The following is a 27,137-nucleotide window of genomic DNA, read 5'->3' on the forward strand; positions in this document are numbered from 1 at the left end:
AAAACTTGGCGAGTGCGAACGCTAAGGCTCAGTCAGAATATACCTTGGATGCATCTGTCAGCCGTAAAACCATTCCGTTATATTACGAAAGCAGTTACGAAGAAGATAACATAATTTACGGTGAATTCTAGATTTAATTTAATTTTGCACAAGTTTTCAATACCAATTCTACTGGATTCTCATTGGATAGTCGTGCAAAACTAGAATGAATCTTCCTATATTAAAGCCTAATAAGGCCGCTATTAGTCTATTGAAAAGCAAAGCAAGATTTATCTTATCAAATGAAATACACAAATCTTTGTTTTTACCGAAGACGGCTACATAAGTGTGTTATTATTCGACACCTAAAAACTAAGAAAAAAAATCCGAATTTCCACCACACAATTCAGCAAGAAAACATTTTTACTAGAAGATTTTGTTCTGATTTCTCTCTCCCAGTGACGATAGTTATTGTTAACCGAATTCGGAAAAAGATAGTGACTTGTGTCTTTCGTTTAGCACGCAAATCTCGCTTTGCTTTTCGATTAACTAACAGCGGTTTCATTAGAATTTAATAACAGCATATTGGTTTTAGTTTTGCATTGTCTGTTTGAACTTTCTAACAGGATATCTCGTAAAAAAAAGGTAGCTTTCCTAGAAAAAGTGTTACTTTTTCAATGATTTCAATATTTTTCTCATATGCTTTTCAGGAGACATGCTAGGAAAGTATGTATACTCTGCCTTAGTGATTATTATAATTTATTTTGAAATAAAAGACGTTATTGTGCTCAATATTATCCATGAATTTAATTTATTCTTTCTCTTAGCCTCTATTTTTAATGTTCATAAGTGCCTTGGAGTGCAGGTTTTGAAGAATTTAAGTGTAAATTTTTGCCAAAGTTTTAGCATATTTATATACCATCATCAGGGATTTGGTACAAGAAACTTATATCTACAGCTACAAAGCGGCGGATATTTGTATAGAAAAATAAATTGAAAATTAGAGAAATCTAATTAATTTCAAAAAAAGCCTGATGATGGTACATTGGAAAGCATTTGAGTTTAAAAGCATCAAGACCCACATTCCGACCAACGTTGTTCATTATGTTTGTTAACATTTTTTGTCATTTTAAATCCATCGCAATGTCTACGATCAACCATCGCAAAATATTCCTTGAGGCCATTTCAAGGAAATTCAGCTGACTCGTTCAAACTCGCTCTTATGCCGTCTCATCCTCGGAAAAACTATTTACCCGCCTGAGTGAAATTAGGTAATAGCTATTGAAAGTACTACCGGCCCAATTGATAGTCGGTTTCATTTCTGATGATTTGGTTTCTTAGGCCAAATCTTCTAAAAAAATATTTTCGCCATGCAATGGTAACATTTTAATATTCATCTAGGCGTACCTCCACAAGAATAACAATTGTGGAAGTAGATGAAATGTTTCATCGATATTTATTACCAATAATCGTCACTATATTTTACGAAAAATAAATTGAAAAATAAAGAAAAGCCGAATTGCCGTTAAACTTTTTGATAGAAAGCAGGAAATCTGGTAATGCGTCCCGATTTTTTATTTCAGAGGTGTATTTATACTTATTCAAAAGATATAATAGAAGAAATAGGTGAAAAGCAGAACAGATACTTATCCTGTATGAAACGGTTCCATGCTTGATAGGAATCGGGCCATAAAATATTTAACCCTATGTGATGTGATGAATAACATAAAATAATGTTCAAGTTAAGTATTATTTACAGAATCAACCATTTCATGCATTGTTTTTCCCCGTGATGTGCAGATGTTGCACGAGAACAGCTAATGAATCGAAAACAACTTGATATTTGCACAGTAAAGGAGTATCGAGACCCGTAATTTAGGAAATGAAAAATGGAACAAATTTGCATTTACTAAGTCATATCAATGCATATCTTAATCTATAAATTAATAGCATTAATATCTTTGGATATCTAGAGGTAAGTTAATATTTTATTTGGAAATCAATGGCTCAATAAATACGGAACAGATGTTGAGAGGAATGCAATATTTGTCGGATATGAAGAAATGAATGTTCCTGCACGAAGAATGAACGCTGTCCAAGTTCGTTCCAAACCTCCCTCCAGTTTTTTCTTGGTGGTTGGCATTCCTATTTCTGTCATTCTTTCATAGATTGAAGGCTGTTGTCGTTACGGTGACTGCTGACCGAGTACGGATTCTTTTGGGCGGAATAAACATGAAGGAGATATAGTTAAGCGAAGTTTACTGGTTTTAGAGCCATAAGAAGAAATTGAGGAGTGTATTTGCAGCATCCCATCACATGAAAGACTCTGATCGTTTCAGATGGTCCGACAGATGTTGATCGATTCTAGGTCAGTGCAAGTGATGGAATCACAGGATCAACCTCAAAGATATTGACAAGACGGCTGCCCAAATTGTCAAAGAAGAGATGGAACCTGGAAAGGCATGTGGATTTGAATGCAAATTATGTCCGTGTTTGTGATAAAATAACTTTCAATTTATGCATTAAAAATGATATTATTATATTCATGGCATAGGTACATATTAAGTTAAATATAATACATTGCATTAAAATATGTTTTAAACGTATGTTAGCTAATAGCTTTCGGCACTTGATTTCGGTTGCTAGAATCAACGGATCAATTTGGGTCTATAATTAAAATAATGGGTCGAAAGAGCACCAATTTTAAAGAACAGAAACTTTGTTCCCATCAATCCGAGTGGCCGCGAGCCTACCCTGCCGCTGGATTCTCTGTACAAACTCATGACTCAAAATGCTTTACCTTCCCGAGATACGTTGAGATAACTCGTGGCTATAATCATAAATTCTCCTACTAGTATCATCTATCGAGGGTTAAAACGTCGTGACGCAATTTTTCTCCACCGAGAATAAAAGATGAATTGGATATATTTCATTTCAAGAGAAAATCCGATGGATATTAATTTTTTTAACGGGAAAAAATTAATTTTGTTGCCGTTAATGCATGCATAATACTTTAACCCAACTAAAACCTGACACAATTAAATATATTGATACTTATGATCAGCGTGTTGGACGAATGGAAACAATATTCAATATTGGATTTTGTCATTAAATAAATCACCGACTGAGATTCAAGCAATGGATATTTGGTATTTCCTTAACTTGCCGTTATAGTTGTTATGCCGTTTTAGAAAACCTTAAAAAATGCGCTTAATGTCTAAGCATGAGATATCCGGAATCTTTGAAACATATTTCTTTTATAGTCTTACATGTAAATCGGATTACATTGTGGCCTGGTAGAACATGGATCCCATGGAATGATTTATCCCCACAAAGTTCTTTCTCCGTGCATTCCACTCTTGCGCATATTCCCATGGAAAAAATGCGAAATTTCGCCATGCTTGGATGCCCCTAACTAAAGCTAATAATAATAGTAAAATTAGGACTAGCACCAGCTACCACACGTCTTTTCGGATGGCTTGCATGGTTGTATGTAGATGTATATTTAATCCATTACCCACCAGAGCATTCGTCATCCGCCTCAATGTAGTCCTCGCCTTGTTTACACTGGCACGTCCATCTAGTTATTCCGTCTGATTCAGTCCCATTCATGCACATAGCATTGGCCGTAATGCATCCATCATCAGGAGAGCATGGCATTGCGTGTGCTGGGAATGAAAGAAAAGAAAAAATATATATTGGATGACAAACATTGTAATGTTTTCTCTTTTAAAGTACTTAGTGTTAAGGGGAAACGATTGCTGGTTTCTCCCATCCTCTGCCACCCGCCTTTATAGAGACCGACATGTAGGTCATTGCCCAATTACAGTAATGCATGAATGTCATAATGGGCTTGGAAAAATATGTCCTTAAGCCCATTATAGCAGGAAGTATAGTCTCGGAAGCCAGTTTTTCGTTTGGCGAAGCTACCATCATCGTGTAGGACATTTTTCCTTAACCTTTCCGAAGACGATGAAGAAAGTGAGAAGGATTTCCATCAGGGCATGAATTGCTAATTTTTTTCAGCCAATTAGAAGCTCCACCCACTTTTGCTGGGTTTAATCATTAGTACGGTTGGCACATCCTGAATTATGATGAAGTTTAAACTCGTAACAAGAGAGGGTGCCACGGGGATATGATAAGCCCTCTTAAACTCCCAAAATTATGTTCAGTTTCCCGGAATATATCGTGTCCGTCAGGCTAAACGCTATTTTTAGTTGACTAGCGGAATGATAAATACCTTTCAGTTTCAGAATGCATACGATGTAAAATGGAATAGACTAGGGATAAAGGATATGCCCACCTTCAGTGCCATTCTTTTCAACGTCTCATCCACTTGTTTCCGAGTTGTAGGATTTTTTATCACACTCTTCATATCTTTCCTTCAATCCCAACCCTCCATCCCTACCTCACTTTTCATGCTTACGCCAGTTAAAAAAACAAAACCCGGGACAATAAAGATAACCCGTAAATTACGTATGAATAAATCGATATTAAGTGTACGAGTAAGGTTTTGCGGCACCCGTAATGTTGAAACATCAAATTTCTTACGCAAATAATCTGAAAGACATCAGGTGCAGAGGAACCAATTGAAGGAACGATGAAAACATAAAACATGTACTTACGTGCCAGGCACTTCCCTATTTTTTCCTTGTAGTACTTCGGGCATAGGCAAGTACCGTTGTTACACACAGCTAATACATCATTGCATGGGTTGGTAGTATTTTTGCAGGTTGCATGTAGTTCTGTGAATGGAACATAAATATTTCTTTCATTTCGTTGTAGGGAAAGTATTATGTGAGTGATTATATCTCTGAATTTCAGATTGAAGCTATTTGCATCTCATTTATCACATGTGCGAGCCTCACCTTTCTCCGCGTAACACTAATAGGCTCGACGGCTATTACCTCTGCTTCTCTACCATTACATTTATTCTTAATTTATCTCCTGCGGGTAATTTTCAGCTGGTACTTCTAAACAAATTGGGTGGTACCCATGTTGAACGTACTTTCGTGTTATTGGTTGTGTTGTCACAGACGACTTTTATTAAGATACGCTATCGAATACGTGCTTTGCAGAGGTTATTCTTTAACCCTTTGGAATATTTTAACATTTGTATTAATGGATATGCATCAGAACGGTGTGATTATCAAAACGGAACTCTATTAACGCCTGGTCACACGATGTATGATGCACACAGGTGCGAGTTAATTTCTGAATGTATGAACGCGTGAATGAGCACGAAAATGCTCCGTGTAACCACTCAGCTTGTTCGAATGCATGATCAGAAACTAAAACATGTTTTAATTTCGTTTATGCATTGGCGCACGCTCCGTTTCGGTCGATAAACATCTTTCATTGATTCACACATCTATTCGCACGTGTTAATTAACCGTGTAACCAGGCTTTTAAATGATGGTATCTCCAATGTTGATCGAACTTTAATTACCACTTAAGTTATCCAATCAGACAGTTTTGACTACCATTCAATCCTGTCAAAAATTTCTATTGCGCAAAATGACACTACTTAATTTAGTCCATGTGTTACTTACTGAATCTAATAAGCTGGTTTTGTTAGTTCTCACGAGTGAAAGATTTTACCTAACATGATGAAAACATTGGATACCCTTAATTTTTCCCAGTATGTTGGTCGTAATGCTTCAAATTAAAGACGACATAAACTTTGAATAACTGCGTCACCACTTTGAAATTTTTTCTGTAACGCGTTTCATTGAAGATTGGGATTCTAAGGAATATGGGCAAAAAGGGGAACCATCGTATAGTGCTTCCATAAATATTGTATGCAGGATTCTCCACTCCCTTGATTCCAATGATTCCCGTAAATAATGGCGCTCTAGTCGATAGGATGCATGTCAATATACGTATTGGCACGAAATAGACACTCTAGACGTCGTATTTAACCGTTTGTTATTGATAAATGTACCGATAACATGGGCTACTTGAGCCCAAATTTTGGAACTTTTAATATTATTTTTAAAATGGGACAAAACATATTGTTTTCCTTGGCATACTCATTTTATGTGCTTAAAGTATAGTTTATTATGAAAAATTAAGCATACAAAACGCATTGTTTATGACAGGGTAAATACATTTTTTAATTTATTTATTAGTTTATTTATTCATTTTTAAATTTTTATTTGGGCTCAAGTTTGCCTTAAGATTGGGTTAGTTGACCCCAGACCATAATTCACATAGGAACCGCCATTTGAACGCAGTTTCGGTTCAAATAGAGTAACAGTTATTAACATAAATAATTTATGTTCATCCCGCAAGTTTAAAAAAGTACATTGAAAGATAGATGATCATAAAAAACATGATTTAAAAATATTAAATAAAAAATGCACTTGAAGCATTAGTTTTAGCAACACTGTAAAGACACTGTACAAATAAAAGTGGATTACCGTTTAGCAATGTTCAGAATATAGAAAATGAAAATAAACTTCTTTTTATTGATTCTCGGCGTTTAATTTTCATGACCACATCTTCAATTTTTCACGACTAGACACCTTATTTTTTGGCAACTTCCAAGCTTAGATCGTGGGCTAGATGCAGTTGACTCTCACGCAATCTGCCTCTATAGCAAGGATGATTCTTGAACATTCTTTCTCGTTCCATATTTTACCGGAACTAAATTGCCTCTTTCTATTAATCTTTCGTTTCAGATTCCGGTGTTGATGATGATTTATCTTTGAGAGAACACATAGGCACGTGTAAGTTATATAACCGGTTCTGCTCTCGGTGGTGACTTCCCTAACCTTCTATACTCGATTTATTGTCTAATTGCTGCCTATGCCTACCAGCTAAGAACTGAATTACGTCGCTATGCTGATGTTGAGAGCACGCAGAGAATTAAACTTCATTTTTCAGTTTTGGGCTCAAGATAGCCCACAGGGCTTAAGTAGCCCGTAGAGGTGGATTGAACTGTTCATTTTGATGAACCGTTCACTTTTAACCTCTTCAGTAAAAAGAACAGTCCAAAATATCTGTTTGTGGCAAACAGTCAGGGTATTTCTGGTAGAAAATACTCTTTATCAGACGTTTTGAGTAAATGAAGGCCTAGTGTGGTATCATATGGTTTGTGCAGCTTGTCACAGTAATTTCAAGCCAATTCTGTCCTGGGCCTTTACTTGGTCTTCTGTCCCCAGGACAGTATCTGCTGTCTACTTGTAGAATAACCCAGAATTAATATTTACCAACCCAGCATCTGATGTTGCTCGCATATATAGCACCAGATGAGTTTTAAAATGCTGATCTTATGAGCAATTTAGACTTTCATACACTGCTAACTGTTCTTTATAAATATTTTTAGTATAAACATCATTTGTGAATCTCTCTCTTAGAAATCTTAGGTATCTATCCACTCTAACGATGCAATTAACTGTCAATAATAGCATGCGTAAGACGGTGAGAAATAATAAGTTTCATAGCTAAATTTGTACTTTTGGTAGAATGTAAAAAAAAATGGTGGAATCTGTTACACCCATGGGTTGCTGTAACATATTTAAATGTTAAGCATTGAAAGCAAAGAAAGAGTTAGCCCTTTTCAGGTGGCCACTTAGCTTAATATGCAATTAAGCTAAGTGGTCAAAATAAAATACATGCATAAAATATGGCGACGTGAAAAACCTATGATCATCAAATAAAATCGCCGTCGGTAACATATTGTTTTCATTCCTTCGAAAATGATGAATATATGCCTCCGTAGACTTTCTCCAAAAGAGTACCAAGCACTTCCCCGTCAATGTGTAATTACACTTCAAACAAGTAATTTGAGGAAAGTTGAAGCCAAATTTTTGTCTCTCAGAATCATAAGTTCAGACCTACTTATGCAATGCACGGTAAAATATAGATTGGCCCAGTTAAAAGTTAATCCCCCTAAAAATAATTTAATAGCAAAATATATACTGGATATAACATAGTTAAACAAATTTATGCTTAACTTTTCCATTTGCTGAAATACATTTTTGTAATATTAATATAATTAATCAAAATAAAGTTTTAACCTAATGTTTAAATTAACTTTGAACCATGGCAAAAATTACGAACACATAACCGAGCCGTAAATTGACCACGAACCTGAACCATCACATCCTGTTCATCGAACGTGAGTGTTCAAATGAACACGAAATCAAAATCAACGCGTGGGCTCAAATGAACAGCCAGAGGAAACAAACGGCCTCCAAAAAAAGAACCTCATCCGAGAAAAGAATGCCCTCCTCGAAATGAACGCCGAGAGGAAAAGAGAAATGAATACACTGAGAAAAAGAACAGCCACAAAGAACCTAATATTTTGAACGCCCGTTCAAACCGCTCGGCAGCTAAATTGTTCAATGAACAGTGTTCATCTTCGTGGATGGAGGGGAATGGAAGAGAAGGAAGGGGAGGGGCTAGGTCTTCTATGACGTGCTTCGACGGCCTTGGATGATCTGCGTCGTAACTGCCATCTGTTGTGACCACTACACACTAGCTGGAGTAAGCTGCAGTTCAAAATACCTCTTGGTGAGCATACCTGTTGGACCGAATACGCCGCAATTTCCCAGCGTATGCATGAAAAGTGAACAGGGAGCTTTAGAGAACTGTTCATTTTCGAACCGGTTCATTTCAATGAACAGTTCTTTTTGGCAGTTTGGTTCTTTTTGACCCATCTCTAGTAGTCCGTGTTAACGGTACGTGTGTAGCTGGCATTAGATTAATTTTTAGAATTGAACCATTAATTTCGCCGTGTTGCGTACATCTTGATGGCTAACAAGTATATTGGCATGGATACTATCAATGAAGTCGCGGAAGAAGAGAGTAGTGGGGCCTCCTATAGCAAATGGCCACTATCAGTTCTTCCTTACCTCCTGATGCTTTGATCACGGATATCTTTTCGATAAGCCAGTGCGATCGACTGAAGCTCATGTTGATCTCCGACCGTTTTGTTAGAGGCGACGGGAGACCGTAGATGACGCGAAGTTCCTCACCTTCCTTCGGCTCAAGTACCTTATGTATGGAGAGCCTCTCCTCGCCCAGCTTCAGGTCTGTGAAAGAGATGGCAAAATACAAGTCACGTGCCTTAAATAACCATAGTCGCCTACGCTGCAAATACCTCAGCGTATAATTTTTTATTCTAGGTCGATTTGTCATGCCATTGAATAACGACACAGTTTCAGTAACCCAAAATGGAAACAATGGAATCTAAATATGGTATTCTAATTGATGAGTTGAAGATAGAACTTAATTATGCTTGGGTACGCTATCGGCCCTGTAACAAATGAGAGCGTTCAGCGCAATTCATGAGTGAATAGTGTAGACATAGTCAAGCTGAAGCGAGTGAAATGGCCGCGCCGACAGCGATCAACGAAGGGAAATAGAGATGGAATGTTTCAGCTGCATTTAACCCATAAAATTCATAGATGATGGTGATTAAAAGGTTAGTACCAGCATGGAAATATATATTTTTAAAAATAAATTGACTATTTTTAATTTTTCAAAATGTAGTTTCAAATAGTTTTGGCGACTCAATAATTGCAAAAATCATATGATTACAGTTGACAAAACACTATGAAGGTAGAGATCAAGAACACTTACTTGGTGTATTCCACACCATATAGAACATTGATTTACAATAGGTCAATGCGAAATAAAGTTCCATTTCGTCTTTACGGCGATCTTAATTCGGTTTTGTATATTATGTAGCTATGAAATACCAATTGCCATGAATTAATACTAAGCACCTAATAAAAAGGGTAGAATAAGCAATAATCAATTGATACCAGTGAACCTTACCAAGTGTATCGTTGAATATAAGTTTTATGTCTTTTACTCGTGAGCTGATCTTTACATTCAATCGCACGGAAATATCTTTTTCTGCTTCTGAGAATCGCCTTCCTGCGCTCTCTTTTCGCCGGAAAATAGTAGAACCTGGAACGTAAGAATAGAAATTAGGGAATTAAGAAAAGAAAGGTACAGACATGAACATACCTTGTGGCAATCGTCCTCGTGCAAAGCAATGTTAGATGAGAAAATACGACCACGTCTGTCTGAGACAGTAAAAAATTACCCATTCCTAACCAGAGCATGTCTGCGTTACTATGGGAGTTTTCGAATGCCATGAAAATCAATTTAACTTTATTTCGAGTTCTCTCGATGACCTATGATAACGGTCTCAATTTGCAATATCCGTACTACCTCTCACGGAGAAGTCATCTAAAGGTCTTCACGGTGCTAACAACTTATATGGATAATATTGTTAACTACATGAATTCATTTTTGGATCTATATATTATTTAGTTGCCGGAATGTTGATTTTGACTTGTCGGCAGGCGCCCTTTTCCTGCGCTCAGAGCATAGGCGTATTTTTTCAAATGATGTGTCACCATATGAAGTAATTATTTTATTAAATTATCAGAAATTTAAAAAAAAAACAATACATATAATTATTTTTTCCTGTCCATTATTCGAGATTGTAAAGTTATATTTTAAATTAATGTTAAAATAATAATATAATTAAAAACCCAAGTGTATTGGATGACAGATGCAGAAAATGTGGTAAAGCCTCTGAGACGATACAGCGCATCACAAGTGGATGCACTAACTTATCTCAAAAAGACCATCTGCACCGACACAATCAAATATGTAACATCATCTACCATAAACTAGCTCTGAAGTATAAACTCATAGAAAATGTAGTTCCTTATTATAAATACAAACCTAAAGCCATCCGTGAAAACGATCACTTAAGATTTATTATGACCTATCAATTATCACCGATAAAACAGTCCATAGCAATAGACCTGATCTAGTAGTGCAAGATAAAATTCACAATAAAATGTACTTGATAGACATTGCCGTACCTAATTCGCATAACATCACGGCAGCATACACCGACAAAATGGAAAAGTATGAAGGACTTAAAGATGAAATTAAGAGATTATGGAAATCGGATAAAGTAGGCGTAATAAGATTAATTATCTCTGCCACAGGAGTAGTGCCTCATTCAATCCATCAAGGTCTTAAAACTAATGGACTGCCGAAAAACTTGTATATTACAATACCAAATGCAGCAATTTTAAATACATGGATTGTCAGAAAATATTTCAACACTGTGTAAAAAGGCGAGAGTGCTTGGTGATACCCGTACCTCGCCTATAACCAGTAAAAATGCTGTGAAAATAATAATAATAATAATATTTCTGTCAAAAACTCTACGAGGAGGAAATAATAAATAAGACTTCTAAGGTAATATTTCTATTATTAGAGACTTCAAGTCTATCTAAAACTTCAGGACTATCATCTTATTCATATACCCAGGTATTTGGTGTAATTCCCGTTATAATTTTTTTCTGCCCACTTCATCCACTTTCTTCCTCAAGAAGGAGGGGATGAGGGTTCTTTGGGACCAATGGCATAGTTTTGCACAGCAACAAACCGTACCGAATATTATGCTGGCTTCATTAAAATTCAACGTTTTCCACTGTTTCTCTATAATTAGATGAGCATTGGTCAGTTAACGGGTCAGCTTTGGCATCAAGTAGATGCGTGAATGTCGCCGTAAAATTCATTTATATTCTGCAGTTGCATGATTTATGATGAACTTATCTAAAAATCATTTAGTAATTATACATTTCCGTTAATAATTTTGTACTCATGTCTGTTAGCTTCAAAAATACTCAGGGGTGTTCTAAATATGCATCTGGGAAACGAAAGGTTCAAAATAACTACGCTGTGGAAAATGTCATTCAAATAACTGCAATTACAAAGCATAAAATGAAGAAGTGTGTGTTATTCGTTTCACCGGTGAATATAGAAAATAACTTGGAAAAATGTATTTTCTCGATAAATTCACAATGCGTGCATTGGTTTCCATGGGCGACTGTTGATGTTGCCATCATGTGAACGATCGCTGTGGAGGCTAAAATAAGGAGAACAAATGTTCCCAAAAGTGTCCACTCCATCATGTCCGTGCCCAGACCAAGCCAAATACCTTTGAAACCAATTTGCTCCACCAACTAGTTCGGCTTACCATCGTCCAGTTTCAGTTCAACTCTATCCAATGGAAAATTCCAGGTTGGCGTCCGCAGCGTAAAATTTAGATGCAGATCTTTAACTGCAATAGCTCTCTTACATTCGATTTTAATTGTTGGAGCCCATAAGTCATAATTCCACTTCCATTTATAGCTATTCGGTTTGAATCTGCAGGAATTGGGTGATCGGCCAATAATGATTTCAGTGAAATCTGAGGATAGAAAAATAATTTATTAAAATTAGTTGACTTTGTTGAGATCGGAAAAAATAAATGAACTTCAGGCAACAATTTCAAGTTTCTTTTATGTGTAACGGAATGTGTCTTTTTTGAAACTCGAATCTTACGTCTATCAAAATATTCAAGTTATATTTTATTGTTAAATTTATTTCATTAGTCAGATAAAAGGCTGTAGGGCAGAAAAATAGAGAATTAAATGGTATATATGAATAAACCGATCCTTACGTGCGTACGATCAAATTTTTTCCGACTCATTTACAGTGCAAATTTCTATTAATTGACATGTCTGCTTTAGCAATATTTTATGGTAAAATATCGGTACTCTTTGTGGACAATTTGAAAAGTTTACAGATAGATGAAAACTGTGCAGTTGGCAAGGATAATATCGGCCTAAACGTCATGGGCACAGAAAATGAGTGAGTCGTTCAGGATGTGAAGTTAAGGAAAGCGGTGGACAATATCCTGTGTGAGCATCAAAATAATATAAGGGAAGTGTGGTAGGAGAATGTTTTACGATCTACCCAAAAAAAGCTATGAGGTGTGATCTTGGCCAGAGGAGGGAGGGAAAAGTAGAATGTGGATCCTATAAGACTATCAGCTTAGCATTACATGCGGCGCTAGAGATGGTGAAAGTAATAATATAGTAAAGAGGCAACACTTTCTTTATCCGCACGGAAAAATAGATTTGTTTATAACTATGAAACACATATGTTTAGGAGAATTTTTGTCAACAAATTTAAACATTAATGCAAATATTAATGCACGCCATTCATCTAGCGTTCTTGAGGAATCTAGAAATCGAAAATTTCCTAATTCGTCAATTGTATTGAAGAGTTGGGTAAAAGTAACTGCAAAAATTCGATGCGCCTCAGGGCATTGTAACTTTCATCGAAGTGATTATTAATTTTACAAACGTAATTGCACATTTGGTAATAACTATCAACTCTCCAATTTTTTTCTTATTAGAACTTAGCACACTTTTGCGAAACCTATCGAACGGGATGTCGTTCTTGTTTATTTATACCAATATAAAAATGTATTTGAAGGATTCCTTAACACCCTTTACTTAAAAGATAAATACGTAAAAAAGGTTTTATTTTCATTATTTGTACTGGCAAGTACTTTTTAATTTTACGTTCATTTTTCTGTTTAAGTATTTCTATTTAAATCTACAATGTATTCCGTAAGCTGGTGCATTAAAGACACTGAATGCTAGAATACGTAGCACAAGTGCAATTGGAAGTGCACACTCCTAATTTTATGACTTTTAATCGGAACACATTTTTCTGGGTTGATAATCTTTCATATGCGCACGTTTAGTCAGTTTTAATATCCTATCCATCTTGGTAGTTTTCATCAACAGCTGTAGCCATTTTGATAGTATTTATTGAACTAAATTCATCAAACTGGTTTGGTGAATGCTGAAGAATTCGAAAAAATCAGGTATGATGATGGTATAGATATGTAACGGCAAACAATGGAAAAAACAATTTCCATTTAACACCCACGGGATCAGCTTATACCTCGCTCCACAACCGTGATCGTTATGTTTGTCTGAACTCCGTAGGCCAAAAACGCCATTGGAACTCATGCCCAAGCAAAAACGTTTGCAGCCACCGAAAGGATTCAGTGTAGAAATATTTATGTTATGATTTCCTTTTGAACGTATCATGAATGGTGCCTCCCTGTAAGGATATCCAACCACAGAAGTTGAATGACTTCACGTAACGAACGATAATAAAACGAGGCAAAGGACGCTTCGATCACAGCCAGAAGTATCACTGCGAGCTTAGGGAGCATGAGATACACTTGCTTACTAACTTTGGTTGTAACCCGTGCTGTCGTATGGAAATGCATAGCGGACAGAATAATAGACATCCTCTTTCATATCAAGCAAGCCTTCCGCCGTTGCTCTGGAAGGATAATACCCAGTGACGCGGAGATACCCAAGACCAAAACTAGAGGGGGGCAAGCCGTGGTCTTTCAAGTTGTAACTCAGAGAAGGTTATGAAAAAAATTCTAGAAAATCATAACGCATCATAATAATCAAAAGAAAATTTGTTCATAAATTTCGTTTTCAACTAAATTTACTTTTGCTTCTGGGTGGAGGGGGACAGATGCCTCCTGCTATTAACGCCCATACCCAGAGAAGTTGGAAACTTAGAAATTGGATTTCATGATATATAGGATTTTTACGTTTTCACTTTGATCATGTCAGGAGGTGTGCCTACCCAGCAGGATACCAAACCGTAGAGGTTCTATGACGTGACGAAACAAACCGTAATGAGAAAACGATTCGAAGGAATCGTCCGATGCAACCGAAAGTAGCTATAAGAGATGAGAAGAATCTTAAAAATAACTTAGGTCCAATCTGTGCGGCTGTATCGAAACGTATAGTAGGCAGACAAATAGATATCCTTTTATATGTATACATGGTGTATGATATTGTATGTATAATTAATATATATATACTTGAATATTCCTCGATGGGGTATTTAACACAAATATAACCCAGATTGGGTACACATAGTAAAGAGCACAAGGAAAGACAAAAAAAACTCACTCAACGAAATTGTTGGTGGTACTACCACCTTCCTCGGGGTTATTACAAAGACTCAATGAACAAATGGAAAAATAAAGGAGAATATAAAATAACAATGCAGAACATGAATATTTTGGAATTCATTTTTGATCTATATGCTTTCCATTGTAAGGGCACTGAAATAATCAATACGCACCATCTCATCTAAGGAAAGATATGGCCGATGAACTGATAGGTAAGGCCACTCACACAAACTCCACTTGACCAGGACCCGAACATCCTCAATTGCAAATGGTTGCACGAGTTTTAAATTCAGCGTCGTGTTCATCGATCGATCATTGTTTGCAGGTGCCTCTTTCGCGTTCGATAAATGAGTACCCATCTTGTAGTATGTATGCCAAATGAAGAGGTCCACTTCAAAATTTTCCGTAAGAACGGCAGCTGAAAAGGATTGTCGTAAAATCAATTACCAAAATAAAAAGAAGATATCAGAAGTGATTTGTTTCTTCATTGAGTATAAATTTTTCATACAAATACATTGTACTATAAATGCATATATTTAAAAATAATATTTATACAATATTAATTTTAATAAGTATATTTAGAAACACAACTGCTAAAAGGAATTGAGCTCATTTTAACAATACACGAATATAATACCATAAATAAACGCTTTAATTCGACGCGTGAACTATCTCTTGAGGTATAATATGTACATTTAAAGCATCATAGCGACGGTAGCGCCATTATTTGAGGCGGCCGGCGGGAATCAATGGATTATCAGGAATGGAGAATCCTTTATACAATATTTATGGGTCAAGATATTCTACCGCCATAAATTTCTCAAGTCTCAGTTCAGTATCCGCCATTTTGTGCATAACCGTGTAATATTTGTCGTCTGAAGTTAACTGCGCGAGCTGTGTAGAAAGTAACCTCCGTTTGTTCTCTACGTGAAAAGTGGAAGGGGTAGTGCCGCCATTGTTGCGTCGGCACGCACGGCAGGTCAGTCGGCGTGCCGTAGTGGCAGAGTGAAGTTCATCTGAGCGCTAGTTGTCCTTTTGCAACTTGTCTGAATGTTTGCTGCAAGAGAAAATCCCGGGACGTGGGAAGTGCATACTGTTATTCGATACATACACAGAAAAACCCTAAATCCGCCTAAAAGGCGTGTGGCATGGGGTGTTAGGATACCAGCCGATTAGTGGTAGTTTTGTGGGGCCAAGGAATAGCCAGGTATACAGGACCGAAGGAACGCAAGAGAGCTACCCTTTTCTCTGGCTCCCAGAGATAAGCGGGGTCTTCGGCAGACGGTCGTCACAGCATGAGGTTACTCTTGCCGATATGACCTGTCGTAGTACATGCACTGCAGTAAGGTCGTTTAGTACATGCACTACAGGACTGCAGTAAGGTCGTTTCTTAAATCATCCCAATCTTTACTGCAACGGATTTCTTGTAAACTCTAGCATCGACTGCAATTAATTGAAGTTTACTGTCTACTATTTCACCAATATCGTTGATATAGAGAAGGAAGAAGATTGGATCTATGACACTACTTTTACGGACACCAGAAGTTACTCTCACCTCGTCGAAGACTGCGCCGTCTACTATTACTCTCTGCACGCGAACACTGAAAATTTCTGTGTAAACTCTTTTCGGGATATTGCGCGGTGTAAGCGCGGTTTCATTAAGATTATTATAAGCTGCGAGACGACGATGGTCTCCGACGAGGGTCGCCTCGAACGGACTTCCTTGAGACCCAGTCATTAACCACGTTCCTGCTGTCATCGGAAGAGTCGCTTCACAAATGATCTCTTTCGGTGACTCCAGGGTCGTAGGCTGGTGGCGGCTAGGAGAGGCAGTTGGGGTTGTGCAGCGAAACAGAGTGTAAGGCTTGGACTGAATAAAGGGAGTTGCTTTGAGTTGAGAATTTGGACTTGTTCCCTGCTTTGTTTCCCCCGAACCCCTTTACCGTCGGCGAAGACGACTCACAGCGGGTAAGATTATGTAAGAGCGCCAACGTTTCGGGTACCGAATCGCTACCCATTCTCACGGTGACAGAAAATTCATATTCAAATTTTCTGTCAGTAGCCGTGATAATGGGTGGCGAGTCGATACCCGAAACGCCGGCGCTCTTAATAATCTTACCCGCGCGGTATCCCGAGAAGAGTTTATACATGTTGTTCGCCGGGAAAGTGTAAAATCTTACATACTCAAAAGTTCTGTATCCAGGAAAATACATAATTATACAGGCCGTAAGATTTCAGCTTTATTAATAATTCTTCGTTTTTTGAAATCAAGAAAAATTGGGTGCGGGAAAATTCGGGATAACCCAATAGTATTTTGGTCTTATATCAGGGATGTTGAAGGTACATGATCTACTGAATGTTCGCTAATAAACGATGATGGAGATGTGTTAAACAGATGCAAATAAGCCAATTAATTAAAAACTTACTTCAAGGGAGAGTTCACCCAGCCTTCTTAAGACTCATCCGAGACTGTTGACAACCTCTGCATACGAAAGAAGCCGCTTCTTCACATACGTCCTCACGGAATGCAACATTTTTTAAATCGCTCAGTTCCAATAGATCACCTGGTCCAGACGAAATCGTCCTCGCGTCTATAAAGAACTAGCCTCAAAACTTGTCCCCTAATTGCAGCTAATATTCAGAAAACCCATTGAGCAACACGTACATAAAGACTTTAAATTTTCCAATGCAACGCCCATATTCAAAAGTGGAGGCAAGACATCCATCTAATTACAGACTGATATATTTAACGTCCATTTCATTCTGAGTATTTGGACACATTGTTTTCAGCCCAGTAATGAAACACCTAGACACGCAAAACTTGTTAATGAGAACTAAAGATGGATTCAGGAAGATTAGATCATGAGAAACCCAGCTAACATTTTGCCCACGATATTTTAGTTTTCGGAGAGTACCAGTAGACGCGATTTTTATTGTTTTAAAAAAGGATTTGATAAGGTGCCCCACGAAAAGTTAATAATAAAACTGAAATCTTACGGTCTAGACAATGATGTCCTTACCTAGTTAAAATAACTTTTGAGCGATCGCGTGCAAAGAGTAGTATTAGACGGTGCAGTTTCCTACGGGGTAAGAGTCACTTCTGGCGTCCGTCAGGGTAGTGTCATAGGCCCACTCCGATTTCTTCTTTATATAAACAACATCGGTGAAACATCACAGTAAATAGCCTCAACTTTTTGCAGACGACGGTGTAGTTTGCAGTGAAATACGTTGCAGTAAAGATAGGGATGAAATAACGAATGGCATAACTGCAAGTCGTATGTTCATGTAAGACGTTTAATAACAAAGTTTGAACTGGTACAGCAAAGAGCTGCCAGGGTTTTCCTGTTCATGAATGAGCACCTGTTAAGTAGTTGTAGATTCCGTGCTTTGATTTTTCCGTTGTTCCATTGGGGAGCGTAATTTTGGGGATCCTTTAAAAGAGAGCGTTAAGTTTTCATTTTTAAAAGAGCTGATTTTTATGGGTTTAAGATTCATCTGAAGAATGCTTTCTCCGCGTTTCAAGAATCAATATTAAAGTTAAATGTAGAGGGAACTTGGAAAGCTTTTCTTTCACTCGTAACTTCGGAAAGAAGTAGCTACATCCCTAGTAAAACAATAAATGAAGGCAGCGAACCGAGATGGTATGACGCGGAAGTGAGAAAATCATTGAGGCGACAAAGAGCGAATAGGCCGGCAAAATCTCGTTGAGGATCGCCGAGGATTCGCCCATAATATCTCACCTGGAATATTAAAAGTACTAAAAATTCCCGTAATGATTCCAATTAGATAAATAACAGATAAAATAGACACGTAAATCTCATACCTATATTGTCATTTAGTAACCTAAGTGGCACCAGGGAGCTCATAAATAAATACTCATCTGATGAGTCAAATAGTTCCCACAATTGCTTATATAGGGCATGGCCCGAACTGCCATCAAATCCATATTTGCACACTAGTGTGCAATCTACTTCATCATATGAGGTTTCAGCAGTTGAAATGTATGACAGAATTCGCGAAGCTGTGTGATTTAAGAGAGTTTGAAGACTCACTTCGCACATGCTTTCAGTTCCTTCGGGGTATGCCATACTTTTCGCGTTTAGGACTCTATCGTAGCTTGGATAAAGCTTGTGTCCATAATTTTGAGCCGAGCGTCTCAGTGTATTGTACTGACTCTTCGTTAGCTCAGTTGTGATAACGAGAGACACAGCTTCTTCAGGGGTCATTCCCCTCTGGGGTTTATCCCTTTTTCTCCATTTAGACAAAACTCTTCTTGCCCTACTAGGAGTGGTTGTCGTTACCTCGGAAATTAGTTCGGCGGCCGCAATATCTCCTTCCTCCCCTAAACTCACAGAGATTGCCAATGCGAGCTCCGCAGCAGAGGAAGACATTTTAATATTTTGGACCTTACGTCTTTTTGATCTCTCCGAGGAAACACTAAAATCTATTTCCGGCCTTCCCAGTGAACCTAGGAAGTAATTATTTAAAAGTAAATAACCCAAGAATAAAAATATTATGTCGTTCAATGAAAAAGAAAGGTTTTCACCGGATGGTACCTACTAGTCTCAGCAGAAGTGCTAGTCAAATACTGACGCACGGTGTCAGGAAAGTTCATCGACTCCATGAGCCATGCGTTATTTCGCTTTAAAAATGTTTTTTTATTCCGAGAACTTCTATTCCACCTTTGCAAGTAGGGCAACAAAAAGCTTATTCTGACAAATTCACGAAGACTTCTAATAGAGTCATCAAATTGACCTAAATGAAATCTTCGCACAAGAAAATCCACCAAATATTCCATTTTTTCAGTTGGTGATTTGAACTTTATGCCCATCAATGTATTATGGAGATAAAGCCGTGTGATAAAATTGGAAGACATATCCAATCAGGACTGAAAACTTGTCTAAGGTCTGAAAATTAATGTAATAGAATGAATCTACGCATTCCACATATTGTTCAACAACGATAGGCTACATAACACCAGAAAGTAGGGGCGAAAAATCGGTATTGAAGAAAGTTTGTAAAAAAAATAGTTCAAGGGACGTAAGAAACTGGGACGAAAAAGCACGAATGACTAACACCAGGCAAATACACATGGAAATATATCTTACCTCGAATAAGGTGTGAATTGCTGAGGAAAAAAACACCGATGTAAATCTTAAAAAAAAACTCGGTAAGGATTCCTATCACTCACACTCAATATTGCGAGTAAAAAAATATTTTTTCAGAACAGATTTCTCCCAATTCACTTCACCACATCACTTCACCACAAATGTCAAGATAGAACTACTGCGCAACATGCATTTTCTTTAAAGGAAAGGGATAGGGAATCCAGGGAAAACCCATCATAACTGTTAAAGGGTGCGCGGTGTCATAAAAACTCCCTCAGGGACCGAGTCGCATGGTGCTGTGAAGGCGGAGGGATTTGGCGGCTTGCAGTTTGAAAATGCAAAGAGAGTAGAAAGGGAAAACAGCCAACCCAACACCCTTCCACGAAAGAGTGTATGAGGAACAAAACACTCTCATGTGCACTCAGGAATTGAAGGAGTTCATAATTACTCGGAAAATTCCGTGGAGTAACCAAAGAAAAGCATATTCATCACAGTTAGGCATCACAGTCCACAAACACATGCGCTGGATATAGTATCCCTCCATGATAATAAATATATGACATTTGGTTATCATTGACAGCATGGATGTCTTGAGTAAGGCGAATACAGGAAATTAAGGTCCTTAGAAATTCGTCAGTGCGGGGAGTCTGAGTTTCTGAAACGAGCCGGGCCGCGAAACGCGATCGAAAATTGGAATTTTTTCTCAGGGTCGCAAACTTTTTCCGCAGATTTTTGCAGAATGCTTTAAAATTATGTTTACTTAATACCCTGAAAAAAAATCATGATATACATTTTTCTAAAACCAGAGATAATGACTACTTTATGTTAACTTTTGCCTAACAAAATGTCCGCCCTTTTATGACCTAATGACCAATACTGCTTTCAAAATATCTTCGATATAGAACCTTAGGAAATCCACAAAAGTGTTTTTTGCTTGAAAAAGGCAAATTTGAGGAATTTCGGTGCAAACAACTTCAGCCATCACACGCAATCGATATTACCGGGGTCCGCCGCGTGGAGCCGGACCGCGACGCGCGGTCGAAAATTCGAATTTTCTCTCATGGCCGCAAACTTTTTCCCAAACCTTTTGCAGACAAACGTTAAAATATGTATTCTTAGTATTATTACGAAATATCTCGGCATACATATTTCTTATAAAAAAGATAATGACTGCTTTAAGTGAAATTTTGCTTGAAAAAAGCTTCCGCCATTTTGATACATTACAGCACACAAATATCAACAAAAATGTCTGAAACTTATGCAAAGTACAGGCAAGAAACTATAATGACAGATGAATATGTTAAAAATTTCATGAAAATCCATCCACTGCTCTACCATCTGCGTAACGTTTTACATTTTCGAAGAAAAATGAAAAATGGCGTGTTTTTCGAAATTTCGTTGTGTTTAAGCCTCCGTAACTCCGTAACGGCTGAGACTTAATAAAAATGACTTGCAATTTCAAAATCAGCAACTATTATACCCGTATTTGTGCCAAATTTCAATTGCCTACCTCTCAAAAAGCCATTTCGGGCTTTTGTCCGGCGTTTTTCGATTTCCGACCACTGTGCGACGCTGTAGTTTTCAGAGAAATCCGACTATAAATGAAACGCAAACGAGTAGCCAATATTGAATTTACGTTACGCATCAATATCCTGCGTAACTCAATTTCGATTTATACCTCGCCACACCCAGGACCATCGCATCACTTCCGCCATCCATTTCCGCCCTCAACTAATACGTTCGTACCACACCCATACATAAAATCACTGTTCATGCCCAGACCATTACTGTGCGATTAGACCCAAAATGGCGGATGCCCGGGAATCGCTCATCAGTATGTCGTTTTGTCGCGACTGTAGGTACCAAGTTTTGTGGTAAGAATATGAGCTATCAATTTTTCCAGCGAACAAGGAAAGTCACCTCAATATCTCGCTCAAAGTTTGCTATAAAATGGATACCAATGTTTCTGTTTTAGCCACCTTCGACCAATACTTTCCGAAATACATGCGACGGAAAGAATCAGGACAACGCCTAAATTCATGCAACCCACAGTAAAAACTGTTTATCCTTGCACCTCCCGACGCAAATATCTGGAAAATTTTCACCGTTGGCGGCTGAAACAAAAACTACACTTATTGGGAATCTATTTCCTATTACTCAAAAACATTTGAACGAGATCTGGTGGTGATACTTGAGAAAGTTTCCTGGCAAGAGTTTGATTATCTGTGTGAGTTCTAAAATTTTAATTTCATGCTTTAATGACAATGGCTGAGTGAATGGCCAAAGGTATGAAACTAGCAATTCTGGTTGTATGGTAGTATATTGCAGCTTCGGGACAATTTTTTCCATATCTAAGCTCTTAAAGAAGACTAACGTTGATTTGATAAGATTATATTCCTCTGTAGACGATATTTAGAACGTATGCGTAGGTGTATTCAAATCGAGAAATGAGAAATGAGAAAAATTCGTTTGGGCTGAGAAATATTGGAGGCATGACGAAATAAAATGACCTAAATGAATGTAGTGGTTGGGCTATGTAAGGTACGGCCGTTAAAAAAAGGCGGAATGTAAATTTCTTATTTTGGAAATATGTTGGATTCCAATTAAAACAGATCCGCTTGTTGAATGATTAACCATTTAAAATTTTAAGGTGGTCGTTGAGAAAGCTTTTTCTTGCACTTATTCCTCTCTTAACTTAGTTACCTAATTTTGAAAGCAAAGGTAGATTTAATGCAAAATATGAAAGTAAAAATAATTCAACATATTAAAATATTTTACCTTAAATATATAAGATATATCATAATACAAAGCGTACAATTTCCAGTTAGTCCAAACTTTCTAATGGAACATTATTTCAAGGCGGCTATTTCGATTCAATTATATTATACTAATTAGGGAAACTACTTACCATTATCTATAATGTATGTTAGATCTTTTTCTCTGTCGCAGTCCCACGGAATAAGATCGCTGCGTCCTAGATAATCCAAATGAAAGGAGCCTGAAACTTAAGAGCAACGTTTGACATTTAAGACAGCTCACAATTTTTTAAATATAAATATTCCTATATTTTTAACAATATGTATTTTACACAAACACCTTTGAGCCAAAATATATAATATATGTTATGCATAATTAAAATTGATTTTTAATGCTTCAGTTATCTAGCAAACTTTCTAAAAATTAAACTACAATCAACCCTTCAGATTCGTGTAGCGGAGTGTTTGCCGACAACTGAGAGAAAACCGTATTCGAACGCTCAGTCATCTCTTCTCATCCGCTCCGCTTCTTATCGTTATGTCCCAAACCCTTTCTTTTATGAGAGAGACATTCGGCAGCTCTCTCTTACTACCCTACCTTTATGCTTGTGAGAGCTTTCTTGAAAGACCGGACACTGCCGGAGGGCTTCGCTGATGGGGAGGTGTAGCACCGAGAGAGAAGCCAGAGGCGAACTCAACGTTTCCACGTGCACATGGTCGCCCTAGTTTGTCACTGAAAACGTGTGAGTCATGGATGAACATTGATATTTTTGCGCCGGCGCCGAGACAATATACCTACTCAATTGGAAGGTATTGAGGATAATACAATCACAGAAGCCCATTACATCAGTGGCGCAGCGAGGGGGAGGTTTTGGGGGATAAACCCCCTCCCCCCCAGAGCTCAGAGAAATTTTTAATTTTAATCCATTTTGCTTATTTTGATCAGTATTACTTATAAAATGGTGTTAGTATTTATCAAATATCCATCAGAAAGCCGTAAAACTCGCCATTTTGAACCAGTATTCTTAATTATTTTCTGGAGGAGGGCCCCCGCCACTCCTGCTTACCCTGGTGGGTATGCAATACCCCACACCCGTAAGTATTCGTTGCGCCTAAAACCCTCCTAGCCTTAATTCCTTGCTGCGCCCTTGCATGACATTGTAACCTACCATGGCGAATAAGGCACCGTTGGTGAAAGGCTGCCTGAAAGACATATAAGGGGAAATGGTTAGCTCTGGCAACACCGCTCCACGAGTCAATTCACGAATTTAACTCGACGTATGTCTGAGATCAACTGCGCGAGGCCACGCCTGCTGTTTTGCTTAATGGCAAGGAAAAGTCACGTGTGAAGTGACTTTCCCGTCCCTCATCCCCGCTTGTTTTAGCCACACCAGCTCACCCGTAAAGATAAAATGAACAGAGAATAGTCTCTCCCTTGCAGTATCGGCAACATTCCATCGCCATTAGCTACTAACCATTCTTAATATTACCCTTTTGGCTTCTGCATGTCTATCACCCCTTCCCTGTCGGTCTCATATACATCCAGGAATGTCATCTACCTTATTCGATGCAAACACTGCCTCTACTTCTAAATAGGTAAATCTTCAACTCCCCTAAATGTAGGGGTGATCTAGGGAACCCCGATTTGCTATGAGGTTAACACCGACCAATTTATAATTGTGTCTTCAACAATAAGTAAAAAAATTAGCGGTATATTCGTATTGAAGTTACTTTGCATATACTTACCACTGAATCCTATACTTCTGAGCTGATTTATGGGAGTTAAACCGTCTCCACCCACTTCAATAAGAAAGGAGATGCTTTTTCGTCCAGATATGAAGAATGGTAGAAAAGATAAGTTCTTTCCACTCAAAATATAAGGTTCATCATATATGCTTCCACGCACGGCGACTGATTTCACTTCGACCTCATTTATCTCTTCGGTACCTGCAAAAAATAATAAAATAAAAGCCAACAACTCTGCCAAGTATTATAATATTCTCGTAAATACAACTTTATCAATAACAAATGATTGCCCCATGCGTATCCGTCGACTGTTGTAAAGTAAATTTTAAAAAAATATTTCATAATTATAGTTTCCAATGAAGGAGTGAAGCAATTCCTATTTAGAGATAATAATTGAACAAAACTGATAGTAATGCTTGAACAACCTCTTGCTGGCTGCGATCTATTTACTTTGCTATGTGTCTCAATATATTACACATGTATTTATTAGCTTGAACGGTATATTGCTTAGTGACAACGACGAATGACTAAATGGTAGAGGAAATATTATATGATGGTACTCAGAGGCGTATTTTAGTGATACTAGTGGTGAAACTAAGCGATATAGTTATGAGATGTGTTTTAGTAAATTTACGGTTATACTGTCGTTTGAAGAGCTGTTGATATCATAGAACTCACATCATAAAGCATGAAAGCCGTCGATGGGTGTTGACCACAGCTGAACCCAAATTAATACAATGATGGTAATGAAATGAGAAGAGTCGGATAATTAAGTCTATATATGCGTCTCAGAGAATACGATACTATTGAAATGCCTTGTGTGCTGCTACATTAATATAAAGTCTCTTTTTCTGCTCCCAGGAGTGTATCTTCTCCGTCTCGCTTCATTTGCCGGATTGACTCTGCTTTCAAAACCCCATCGAACTTAAGCTCGCATTTTATAGGGCTACTATAGACGGAAATAGCATGCGCAACCAATAGCACGGCTTACCATATTTTGCTCTGTATTTAGGCTCTGGCTAATAAAGGATGTTGTCTTCATTTCATTTGTTTACATGATGTTATATTTATTTGGATAGTGTACAGAGAGTGTGCTTCTTCACCAAATATGTTTGAATTGAAGTTTAGAAAACATACAAAGATGAAAATTGATATAACTCCTTGATAATTCATCCACAGTGGACATCGCGTATCTCATGAAAGAACAAGGTAACTGCGGTTAACAAATTTTCATGTGTATATTACATACCTGCCAGTGTTCCCCAGATATTTGCCCAGTAACCTAAAGCTTAGATCAACATTAAATCACACAGCTTAATCAATTTGCAATTATATGGGATATTTACATGAGGAAGAATTATACTACGCTCTACGCATACTCTTCTACGTTCCATATTTATGTCCATGTTTTTTAAATTTGACTTCAGTACTATACAGTGGGATCAAAATTAACGCAGCTAATAGGTTAAACAGTATACTACTTACCATGTGCGCTGACAATCAGTAGGATGGCCACCGCATACACGCAGTTTAGGACACACTTGGCCATGATAAACATTTCGCCTTGGTATCCAGAAAATTGAATGGATACGTATGGAGCTCTTCCCTCACCAAGAAACTCTTTCGCCTCTTAACCAGTTTCTTGAACTAAAATAAATACTGCAGTCTCCGTTGGTGAATTCATGTCCGCATACGAGCGATTAATTCATCAACTTCCTCTGACATATTTTGTTGATAAACTGCATCCTTCATTATTTTCCTCCTTCAGTTACAGATAACGAGTAAGTTTTGATCACATGACGCAATTCTCTTACCTCACTCCCATTTTAGAATAGCAACAGCATATTTTAGAGTTCCACTGTCATTGAAAGAAATGAGAAATATTGAAAAATCGCATTGTAAAATATATTTTTTTACTCCAAGGACATGTATCAACAACCCAATTAAATACGAGGGTCGTTCATTAAGTCCTTAGAATAGCACTCTTAATACTAAAATTTTATCCCTCCCAGTTGGCAGCACTCTTGACAAGTCAGCTGTTTGAGTTTAAATTGTTTCCATACCATAATTTCATTGTTGCTACCGATTTTAGTGGACAAACTTTCATTAATGTTTACAAATGGGTAAAAAGGAGTTCCGAGCGGTAATCAAATACTTGTTTTCAAAAGGGTTAACGCCGAAAAAAAATCAGGGATAAGTTCTATGAAGTTCATATCACCTGTTCTCTTGTGTTAGCAACTATTTACAATTGTCCGAGTTAATTAATTAAAATTTGGCCGCACATCCATAAAAATGAAAATGGTTCCGGACGCCCTATGAAAGTGCCCGCCCCTGAAATGATTGACAAAAGCCACGATATGGTACGTAGTGATGCAAAAATCATCAGTTCGCGATAGAGTTGAGGCCACAGGCATATCGCAATGCACATTCGCTTCAAGTTTTCACGAAAAAATGGGTGTGAATAAAATCTCGGTAATATTGCTGCCACGTTTACTCGCCGTGGAGAATATATCAAATCGTGTGGTACTGCAAGGTTGTTTTGGCGCTTTTCCACCGCAATCCTGAGGATTTTTAACGTCGATACATGGCTTTTTTTTTAAATAAATATTTGGATTCATTACTACACTACGGAGACAACGAAAAAACGGAATCGTGAAGGTGAACTGGCTCCAAAGCAGGCGAAGATGGTGGAATGGGTCGGTCGTGTCATGGCAACGG

The 27,137-nt window shown here is 37.6% G+C and overlaps 1 protein-coding gene across 1 annotated transcript; it reads right to left on the reverse strand.

Moving 5' to 3' along the window:
* Window positions 1–3,492: 3,492 nt before the first annotated feature.
* Window positions 3,493–25,968, reverse strand: LOC124163797. The gene is made up of 4 exons (XM_046540890.1): window positions 25,905–25,968; window positions 8,841–9,020; window positions 4,605–4,724; window positions 3,493–3,647 (listed from the first exon to the last, which is right to left on the reverse strand). Exons 1-4 carry the CDS (start codon window positions 25,966–25,968, stop codon window positions 3,493–3,495), a joined length of 519 nt encoding a protein of 172 aa, XP_046396846.1.
* Window positions 25,969–27,137: the final 1,169 nt, after the last annotated feature.

This window comes from Ischnura elegans, chromosome 8 (genome assembly GCF_921293095.1).
Source record: "Ischnura elegans chromosome 8, ioIscEleg1.1, whole genome shotgun sequence".
Taxonomy (NCBI): Eukaryota; Metazoa; Arthropoda; class Insecta; order Odonata; family Coenagrionidae; genus Ischnura; species Ischnura elegans.